General features: G+C 43.5%; 1 protein-coding gene across 1 annotated transcript; it reads left to right on the plus strand.

Moving 5' to 3' along the window:
- The first annotated feature begins 1,464 nt into the window (after positions 1–1,464).
- Positions 1,465–10,985, plus strand: LOC126298903 (vitellogenin-1-like). Its single transcript, XM_049990442.1, has 20 exons — positions 1,465–1,690; positions 2,851–2,883; positions 3,194–3,339; positions 3,616–3,753; positions 3,867–4,019; positions 4,118–4,351; positions 4,440–5,137; positions 5,406–5,574; positions 5,675–6,276; positions 6,372–6,588; positions 6,674–6,890; positions 7,037–7,289; positions 7,427–7,724; positions 7,924–8,155; positions 8,236–8,529; positions 8,632–8,792; positions 8,917–9,063; positions 9,154–9,622; positions 9,709–9,890; positions 10,132–10,985. Exons 1-20 carry the CDS (start codon positions 1,660–1,662, stop codon positions 10,894–10,896), a joined length of 5,439 nt encoding a protein of 1,812 aa, XP_049846399.1. The 5' UTR covers positions 1,465–1,659; the 3' UTR covers positions 10,897–10,985.
- The last annotated feature ends 205 nt before the right edge of the window (positions 10,986–11,190 follow it).

Raw genomic sequence — 11,190 nt, forward strand, 5'->3', positions numbered from 1 at the left:
GACCGATTAAGTTTTCTGCAATCACCACTCCATCTGCAGAAATCGTTGCTGATGATTCTGTATCAATAAGGTCCGCTTCTTGAAGAAGACTATCATAGTGCACGAATGTATCTATTAACTGATGTTTGTCCTCTGCATTAGGCTATGCACAGAATCTTCATGACTTTCATCATCCCCAGTAGTCGAAGAATCGGGAGTCCCCTTCATTTTTGCGGCAAAAATGAAAATTTCGTAATTTTTAAAAAATTCGCATGTGCACTATTCGTTCTTGCTACATTAGCTAGGTCTCACCGTTAAGCAAGTTAACTGTCGAATGGCACCCGTCTCCATGTCAGCAGGTCGAGGCATCCAGGTGCAAAGCAGTTCTGGGTACCTTACCCGATTGCAGGCAGAAGTGATTTCGCAGTTCACGATAGATATACAGTTCAGGAATACTTTATGCTTTGAGTCGTTTACTTGTCGATTACTGTAAGTATAATATTTGTTGTAATAATTAAAATTAATAGACGGCTAAATACCACTGGAAATTCAAGAAAAGTTCAGGCACATACACCCTTTTTTTATTGTGTTAACCTGCAAATGTCATATGTCTGAAATAATACGACCAACGTTGAAAAAAATATACATTAAAAGCGCCGGACGGGGTGGCCGAGCAGTTCTAGGCGCTTCAGTCTGGAACCGCGCAACCGCTACGGTCGCAGGTTCGAATCCTGCCTTGGGCATATATGTGTGTGATGTCCTTAGGTTAGTTAGGTTTAAGTAGTTTTAAGTTCTAGGGGACTGATGACCTCAAATGTTAAGTCCCATAGTGCTCAGAGCCACACATTAAAGCAAAAATAAAAGATGGGAGGGGCTCGACCCAGCCATCCACCAGCTGCGGAAGAACACTAACCACTTTATTTATTTATTTTTTATGGAATCTTCCTGGCACCCAAGGGAAAGGGTGGAGGCAAAGTGGGCAGGGGTTGCAACCTGAGGCCTGGCCAGAGTGTCCCGTTCCTTCCCCCCAGGAACCAAGGAAAGTGTAGGGAACGTGGAGTAGCACACCAATGAGACAAAGTTTATTTCTTTATTTTTATTTACCTTTTTTTAGCGCATTACCACCGAGTTTCACTTGACCGCCGCCGTTTTGTGCTCAGAGCTGCTACGCCCAGGTACATATCCGACACGTAAAATTTCTCTTGTGATTTGTTCGAACTTGCCTTAGTAGTGTGCCTTACGACTTGCACATTGCGTTGTCCTAAAGGACTACTAAAAGTGTACATAGTCTGAAGCAAATTCGTGATCATAACGTCGTGGCCTCCCTTGTAACTTAACACGAATTCATTAACACATCCTAAGTTTGTTTGACGATGATAATTCTATTGCGAATGCGACGGTACCCCTGTGGAGGAAGAAAAAAGAAAAGGTTTCCAGATGAAACTGTATTATCATACATAAGGCACGAAATGTGTCTCCGTGCGCGTTCACGCCTGTGCATGTTATCGGTTTGCTTCTGGAGGAGCGCGTTGCCAAGCAGGAGCATCTTGTGGATTCAGTAGTTCGTAGCGCGCCATTCGTGACCCGGCCGACCTGGGACGCGCTGACTGGGCTGGCAGCAGCTATAAAAGCTGGGCGCACGCTCCAGTCGGTACCAGCTGCTCCCCAGTCCTCACAGCCATGTGGGCGCTGATCCTCTTGGGGCTCCTCGGTAAGTCCCGCAGTACTCATCTGACTGTCTAACTCTAATTTGTTGCAAAGCGGCAAATTACTTTTTCCACAGATGTATACTTCCCAGTATCTTAAATCGGAATGTCAGGCTAGAGAGCCAGAGAAAAACGTATACCGTAGTTCAGAACGTGTACGATCCATACTTTGCCAATTATTGCGAAAGTTAACTATCGTACGATCTTTGCTTGTACCGGTATCGTAATAGTAAGAACACCAAGCATTCTCGCTGCTTTGTTCACACACAGAGCTACAAGTACAGGGAAAATGATTAAGCGACGTCAATTGAAGAAAGTGTACAGTCCCACTGGATATCGCTTTACATTCGATAAATTCATTAATTTCATTTCCAGTTGTGCCTCGGAACATCGAAACAATACGTTAAAAGAGTATTTCCAGCTGTATTACTCGACAGCTTTAGAACAGGTTCAGCTTATAGATGAATAGCAATCATGCTCGATTACAGAGCTTCGACGGGAAGCAGTTAATGTACCTCTTTGTTTACGGGGGACTAAAACAATGCGTTTAGTATTTTAGAAGGTGAAATGTACTAAATAGCTTATTATTTGATGTTTTAATACGTTTCTCATTCAATTAGGTGACTATTGTATGCTGCTGAATACTAATAACTATGGGAAACTCTAGCCGTGAGATGATGCGAAAATGAACTGTATTACACAAAGGAGAATGCGAATTTGAGAAGATGTACATTTAAAATATGTTAAGGTTATTCTGGTATTTCTATAAATTTTCAACTGTAAAGGATAAATACTCTCTGAAGGAACTCCCAGCACATTCATTTCTCAAATTGGCTCTACGTTACTTGTAAATTCTTCAACTGAAGCCTTACAGATTCTGTAGTAGACAGCCAGGCAGAAACAATCCGACGATTAGCTACAAGTCCGTGGTAGAAGAATATCGTCTCAAAATTTAGTGTTTCAGGACTTTTTACACATTGTGTTTACCAAGACCATACAGATACAACCTCAACATTAAAAGCAACACTGAATACCTTATCAGTACACTGTTTGCAAACTTATTCTTTTTTTCAGTTTATCATAATATGTCCAGTATATTTGTGTTTTTTATACAGGTAAATTGGTCGAATTTGTCTTCATTCTGCGTTTCTTCTTGTTTTTACAGTTGGGGCAACTGTGTCCGCTGCCGAACCAGATGGTAAGTAACTAAGTTCCACAGTTTCTTCCGATAGCGAAATTGCTTATTTTGCACAAGAGAGACTTGGTACGTCAGGTATCTGACACCAGCTCGCTTAACCACCATGGTTTGTGACGCCTGGAAACACGATTATCATACATTTATCTTCGCATTAGCTGAATCACATTCTGTTCATTATTCTTTTTCAACGTGGCTACTTGATATGCTACAAATAATGTTTAGGGAAACTTTGTTGGCAGCAGGCACGCGCTTAATAGCTGGTGCGACTGTCAGAAACTTCACATCAATCGTACTGTGTGTATCATTTCAGCGTGGTCCAAGGGCTACCTCTACCAGTATGAATTGAAGTCCAAGGCACTTACGGCTCTACATGAAGTCGCCAACCAGTTTTCAGGTGTGCAGATAGAAGGAAACCTACATGTCCAGCTCATAAATTCGTCAACTGTGGCCTTCCAGGTATTATAAATACTTTAATTTCAATATTTATCAAAACAATAATGATAGGAAACAACGTTGGACGTTAGTTTTCTCTGAACGAAATTATCACAGAGAAATTATCTCTCTGCAGCAAAATATATTTTTGTGGTAAGTTTGTATGGTATTTTTACACGATTTCTCTACACTTTTAAACAGTTACAGGATTCTACATATGAATGGTCTATTACTAATTTATTTTAAACATGAAATTTAAGAAAGATATTTACCATAAGCATGTCTGTTTCATATCACCAGCTGGATGATTTCCGCGTGGCTGAGGTTCACCAAAATCTGTCTGGTGGCTGGGACGCTGACATTCCTGAGAGCCAGTTATCTTTCCAGAGTTTTAAACTCCCCTCCAATGTGTTCTACCTGAACTACACAAACGGAGTTGTAAGTGTGTTATACAAAATGAGTGTAATGAAAACTGCGACTGCTTGATACACGAAGTATGTCGCACCGATTACACACCTGAACTAACCACACCTTCATTTAACTTCTTCCAGATTTCTAACGTAACTGTTAGTAAGAAAGTGCCATTATGGTTCGTCAACTGGGTCAAGGGACAGGCCAGTGTATTCCAGTTGGACGTCCGGGGCTCCAACAGAGTCAGTAGGCCCGTCCCAGGCGGCGACAGTGATATCTACTGGACGATGGAGGTGCGAATATTTACTGACCTGTTAGTGATTTCAGAGAGTAGGATCATTTGATTTCGTAAGCACCTAATATTTTCCATTTTTTTTTTTATATTTTCCAGGACGTCATTACCGGCAAATGTCAAACGGCATACGTGTACGCTCCCTATCCCAAATATGCTGCTCTGTCCGACAATGACATCGAACCCGAGAACTGGGAGGACGACAGCAAACTGTACACCGTATCTAAAGCAGTGAACTACACGAAATGTGAGAAACGAGCTGGTTACACCTGGGGCTTGAACACTGTGACCCGCTGGGAGCCTATTGAAAACTCCGTAGGACAAACTATATCGGTATGTTCTGGATTATATTTGGCAACTGAATATGAACATTGTACACGAATCCTCTCGAATGCTTATTTAAGAATTTTCTTTTCTCCAGCGCTCGTCGAACACAGAGGCCGTTATCAGTGGTTCCATTCGGAAGTACACAATCCAGAAGTCGGTAACGACGAACAGAGTCATTCTGAACCCACTGGTATACAACCAACAGAAGGGCATGCTCGGAAGTCAGGTGAAAATCAGTTTGCAGAGGAAGATGAAGTCTGACAAACCCATTCCAAAAATCTCGGACCCCGTGACCTACGACGACCTTGTGTACGAGTACGAGGGGATGTTTCCACTGAAACACGCTGACGAAGCTCAGGGCAGAGGCTACAGCGACGAACCCAGCGAAGAGTCTGAGGAACGGGCTTACAGGCCTAGGAGACAGTTCAAGCGTGCGGTTTGGGACAATGCCGACGAATCCGACAGCAGCAGCAGCAGCAGCAGCAGCGAAGAGGATCTTGAAATTCCCGAGCCCGATCTTTTGCAACCGCCTTTGCTACCGTTCAGCAACATGGAGCAGCCTCAAGACAAGCCAGACATCAGCGCTATCATTGAATTGGTTGAGAAGATTGCTCGTCAGATTCAAGAGCCTAGCAGCATCCCATCAAGCGACACACTAGCCTCATTCCAGATCCTCAACAGAGAGCTGATGAAATACGGCGTAACGTCTCTGCGCCAAATAGCTAACAAGCTTTATGCACCGTACCCGGCAGATTCGCACAGCTACCCGCAATCTGTAAAATACACCCAGTGGTAAGTCTCAGTGTTGTTCACGACTTTTGTTTCTACAATAAAACATGTTCCAAGACTGTTCTAAGTATAGATTTTTCCCGATGTACAAATATGTCAACATGTTTTAAAGTTACGTTTTGACGCCACCGCCATATATATATATATATATATATATATATATATATATATATATATATATATATATATAATAAAAGTAACATCTCGATCCAACTACAATGAACTAAACACTTTACTTATATACAAATCGATTTGCATTCGTTTATTTCAGGGTTGTCTTCATCAATGCCCTTTCACAGTCGGGCACTGGACCAGCAATCAGAACTATTAACGAGCAGATCAAACTGCAGAAGCTTCGAGGACGCCTTGCCGCCATCGCCATCGGAAATATTCCGCGCAGTGCTCTGTACCCCAACAAAGCATTCCTCAAGGAATTCTTCGTAAGTATCACCGAGTGGTGAGGACATTGAGCATAATCTGTAGAGTGATTTAAGGTCATTTATCGTTCGTAACATGATCGTGCATCTGTTCATTTTACAGATGATAGTGAAGAACACAGAGAAGTATAGTCCTGAGAACGCAACTGCTCTTCTGGGATTTGGTAACCTCCTGCGCCTCGCTATCGTTGACAGAGACAGTTCTCACAATCTCTACCCAGTTCACTTATACGGCAAGTTAGACAGTCCGAGCGAGTCTGAGCTCCAAGCATACGTGAAGTACCTGGGTAACCTCCTCAACCGTGCTGTTCAAAATGCTGACAGTGTCGGTATTCAAGTATACACCAGAGCCCTGGGAAATATCGGACACCCATACATCCTGAAACCTCTACTTCCGTATATCCTGGGAGAGAAGCAAGTCTCCAACTTCCAACGACTTCTGATGGTACTGGCTCTCGACAGGGTTGCTGAACTCTATCCCCAAATAGTGAGACCAGTTTTGGTCCAGATTTACCAGAGCACTGGTGAAACACACCAGATCCGCAGCACTGCAGTTTTGCTTATCATGGGTTCCAAACCTTCGGCAAGTGTCCTGCAGAGGCTGGCTCAGTTTTCGAAGCAAGATCCCAACCCTCACGTCGTCTCTGTTGTCAAGACAGCTATTCAGAGTGCTGCCAGACTGACAACCCCTGAAAATGAGGATCTGTGAGTAAAGTTACCTTCCTACATACTGTCAAAATGGCGTAGCTCGTCGTATGATGAAAAGGGGTGCTTCATTAACCATTTCTTCTATTTTACAGAGCCAGAAGTGCTATGGCAGCCGTCAATATGCTGAGCCAAAATAAAACCGCGGTACAGTACTCGGCCAAGCATTTACAAGATTACTTAATTCGTGAGATGGCATTATCATACAATCTGAAGTACAGCCAGCTCGGCAGTAAGGACACACTTATACCTAATGCACTGTACGCTGGTCTGAAACTGAACATTGGAGGATTCCAGCACCTTGCAGGAGAAGTAAGTTCAGACCTCAATCACGCGAAGCCCTTTTGCATTTTAATAAATACGTATAGTCAATACATTCTATTCATTTTGGTTCTAGGCACAAGCCGCAGTTAGCAGCATCAAGACCCTACAACATCTGCTTAGATACATCATTGTAGAGGGAGATGAAAATGAGAATCAACCAACGAAGGATCCAGTTATCAACATCGTATCTGACTTGAGGGAACAACTTGAGGGTCAAATAGCAGGAAACGTTATGGCCCATCCGTCTATAATTGCCTTTGACAACAACACAATTAACTCATGGGTGGAAGGTAAGCACGTATTTGCCGAGTATATTTTTTAAACGAGAGTGGTTACTTTTTTATTCATTTACTACCTCATAAAGCAACACGACCCAGTTTAGTCTTCTGTCAGCGCTGGCCAGTTTTTATGAATCTTTTTTTTTCCTCGTTTGTAGCTATCAGGAACAATGTCAACAAGCTACAGAATGGGCTGCCTTTTAACTGCACTAGTATTGTAAGCGCAGTTGATGTCAGGATCTTTTTCCCCAACGCTCTGGGATTCCCAAGTTCCATCGTATACGAGACTCCAGTTCTCTACTCAGTTGGTGGAGAACTGCGCCTGAAGACTTCACCGAAACTCAACAGTGCTCCTAAGGGCCACCTGGCCTGGCCGACCGTATGGAATATCACTGCAGATGTGAGGGCTGTGTAAGTATTTATAATAAAAGTTATTTTCTTGGTGTCTCTTCAACGAAAATACACGTGATTTAATGAAAATTTATGCGTTATGCAACTAATAAGATGTTGTGGGGCTATATTCTGAGTTTCAATTTCTCTGCTTGTAGATACTCAAGAAGAAGCTCGGGATCCATTTTATTCACTGTCCTCCCTCTCGACAAGAGTTATTCTGCCGGATATGTTAAGAACCAGCAATATCAAGTACCAGTAAGATTCCTCGTCAACGTTGATCTCGAAGACAATAGCACATATGTGAAACTACAGCCCATCAACAAGAACCACAGGTACCAGCTGTCACACATGAGCAGCGTTCCTTACACAACGATCTACCGCATGTCCCCCGTGGAAAGTGCTGCTCTTACGGCGCCAGAAACTGAAATAGTTCACACTCGCAAGCCGCGCTCGGTAAGTAAACAGTAATGGTTGGTGCTATGTACTTCAAACTACTGAGCGCAAAGCTCGACACCTATGTTTTCTATATACGAAACGTAAAGTGGTCGATAATAATTAATTTTAAATTTCTATCACAACTTGCTGTACGCTCTAGTTAACAAGAAGAGAGTGTTCTTAGTGTAAATCTCTGACAAACGCTACTTTTCTGCAGTGGAAGGCTCAGTACGGAAGATCAACTGGTATGGTGTATTCCGTAGAGTACAACTCGGAAAAGGATTACGATGACATGTACGAGAGATACCAAAAATATGCAAACCGCGATGCCCTTTCTGCTATCTTGTTCTTCAATGCGGAGCAGCAGGTCTACTACAGCAACATCAGCCTTTATTATGAGCCAGAAAAGTCCATCTCCAAAGCCGTGGAACTCAGTGTCCACTATTACGGTAAATAGAGAAGAAATTGCAAGTGCTGTTTTTCTTATCTTTGTTGGTACCTGTATTATAAAGCACAACTCTGTTGACAGACGAACTCTCTTCGTCCTCATCACGCCGTCGACCTGAGCAATCTGAAGAGTCACAGGAGTCTGAAGACCAGCCCGAGTCCAGGGTAGCGTCGGAGGAGATGTCTGACGAACCAGAGAGCGCTGAGTCAAGCCAAGAGAAGTACTACAGATCCAAACGAGGAGCAATGTTCTGGGGAAGAGCCAAGCACAGGAGAGAAGCCTCCGGTCAAAACAGAGCCGCACTGAGTAACGTGAATCCCAACGAATCACATAAGGAACTGGTACAGAGATTGAAGGAACAAGGACTTGCGAAGAGTAAGCTATATTCCAATAGTACTTAATATTCCAAGACTTCACCAACAGAATTACGTCTGATTCGCGCTTTTCTGGATCTAAAACGCATTCCAATAATTTCAGGTGTCACCACGAAGGCGCTGTTGGTTGGAGTGAATTTTGTAGAAGGCAAAGGCGCTTCTTCGCTGCTGGCAATCGTCTGGAGCTCCAGTCCAGTGTCCAGCAAATCGCAACTGCTCGCTTTCGCGTCAGTTAAAGGAGCACAGGCTAGCACACCTTACCAGGTACTTAAAATACTGGCCAAAGAACAGCAATAAGCGTTTTAAATATAGTTTAGAATAATATACCAACTGCAATAAGTGTTTTAAATATTGTTTAAAGTGATGTACTCTATAAATTTACTTGCAGGTTTGTGTGGAGGCACAATCCGTGTTCCCCAACGTTCCATTCATGAACTTGGAGAAAGCTCTGAAGACCAATCCAAACTCGTCTGTATCTGTCAGACTAGATTCTGGAGAAGGCTCGTGCTTGTCAGGAATGTCAATTCAGGCCAATGTAAGTTAATAAATCACAACTATTAGAAAAATGTAGGGACCAATCAATAGGGGTGTGGACACTTATTCTTGCATTTGTTTCCACTTTCAGCTTGATATTGGAAGAAGCCAAAGCATGTACCAATACCTGCAGAAGTCTAGACTCGTGGCGCAATGCAGATCTCAAATGAAGGAGGATAACTACGTCCTGCCTGCATGTCGTAACGCCACAATTAAGGCTGGTGTGCTCAACAATTACGACCTAGAGGTCGAGTATCAGAATATTCCAGAAGCACTGAAGCATTCGATTTACAGAGCTTACTCCAACATGGATTACGCTCATTTCCTTTATGGATCACAAAACGTCGTAAATGGTACCGGTGCTCCTGGAAAACTGTATGCCAACCTTATAGTCGCACCCAACATGCGCTCGCTCAACTTCTCCTTCTCATCTGCATACTTGGACGCCGCCTACGACAACGTTCGCCTCGTGATGCCCGTAGCAAAAGCCATCGTCAGCCATCCACTCTTGCCCAGAGCAGAACGCGTCGCTAACTACTACACCAACTGGCAGTATAACGGTGAGATACTAGATCATAAAAATATGCGATGTTTTCTTAGGCTGAGTGAATGAATAGTATTAGATGACATACTGTTTTCTTTGTAGCAACCTGCAGCGTGGATTCTTCATACATTAAGACTTACGACAATCTAACATACCCGTTCGAGTCGAAGAGCCCCTGCTGGAGAATCCTGCTCGCCACAGCTCGTCAGCGCGACGTGAAACCATCCCCACTTGTCCCGTCACCTAACGTCACAGTGATGGTTCGGGAAATCTCAGACAAGAGGGTAAGTCGTTAACGTCTTGATCTACAGATGTTTTATCCTGGCACTTAGAGTCTAATTTAGTGTTTAATTTGAGAGAGAAATAATAGTCAAAAAAGAAAATTAGTCGATTTCAGAAGTATTTCAGCTTCAAGTTTCTTCGGGAAGTGTACGAACACTCTTTTGCGCTTTTGTTTTCACTCGATGGTTGCACCTCTATCTATAAACGGTGATGTATTTATAATCCGTGTCGTGTTTGTTACAGGAAGTCAGAGTGCTGGTCGATGACAACGTTGTGTCACTAGCATACCAGTCGGGCAAGTACATGCTGAGAGCCAACAGCAAGGCCGCTACCGTCTCTCAGTCAGAGGTGACGCAACTGAACGACAAGGAAGGAGAGCCGCTGGTGCTGGCCTACGCCCTCCCAGACTCTGTCAGGATGGAAATACAGGATCTCATCATCTACTTTGACCAGCAGCGTGTACTGTTACAACCGAGCGACATTTACAGGCAAGCAGTGCGCGGTCTGTGCGGTACCTTCGACGGCAAACGACAGACGGACTTCAAACTTCCGGCCAACTGCATTGTGCGAAACGTCACGGCGTTCATCGAAGCCTACACGTATGGTGACAAATGCGCAGCTCCTCGCAGAGCACAGCCGAAGCAATGCTATGAGGAGAAGATCATTCCTGGAAATCAAACTACTCCCGAGCCACTAACTGACGCAACATGCGTCTCACTCCAGAACAGGGTTGTGCTGCGGGGTCAGAAAGTCTGCATAAGCCGAAAGCGCCTGCCGATGTGCAAATGGGAATGCAAGGCAGTAGACACCGTCGACAAGGTGGTTCCATTCCGCTGCTACTCCAGAACTGAGACTGTTGAAACTGTCGCCGCTCAAGCTCAACGGGGACGCCACGTTGACCTCTACAGCATACCAATTGAAGGTGACGATACCAATATCGAGGTTTCGGTAGCAACTGCCTGCACACGTCTGGAGGAGTCAGAAGAAAGCGACAGTGACGAAAATTAACAGCTTCATGTTAAACGCTAACGAAAAAGCACTATTCGACCAAAACAATATGTACTAAAACTGTGCAAATAAAATCTCTTTAGACGATACAGCATATTTCATTTTTTTCCTCTTCCATTCTCTTTACTTACCTTGTAAAGCTCACAGAGAAATTAATTCTGTAATTTTTGATCTATTCGCCGTTATCATTCAGACACAAATCGCCTGAAATAATACTCACAATATATTACCCATTACAATAGAGAGTGAAGGCACATAAGCTGTAACTAACAATTTCTGTACTAAAGTAACTTC

This window comes from Schistocerca gregaria, chromosome X (genome assembly GCF_023897955.1).
Source record: "Schistocerca gregaria isolate iqSchGreg1 chromosome X, iqSchGreg1.2, whole genome shotgun sequence".
Taxonomy (NCBI): Eukaryota; Metazoa; Arthropoda; class Insecta; order Orthoptera; family Acrididae; genus Schistocerca; species Schistocerca gregaria.

Bases quoted from the DNA above. Each gene is read 5' to 3' on its own strand.
- LOC126298903 (XM_049990442.1), top strand. From the start codon at position 1,660: ATGTGGGCGCTGATCCTCTTGGGGCTCCTCG. The intron at 8,156-8,235 runs GTAAATAGAGAA...CTCTGTTGACAG, and splicing joins ACTCAGTGTCCACTATTACG to ACGAACTCTCTTCGTCCTCA. The intron at 9,623-9,708 runs GTGAGATACTAG...TTTTCTTTGTAG, and splicing joins CACCAACTGGCAGTATAACG to CAACCTGCAGCGTGGATTCT.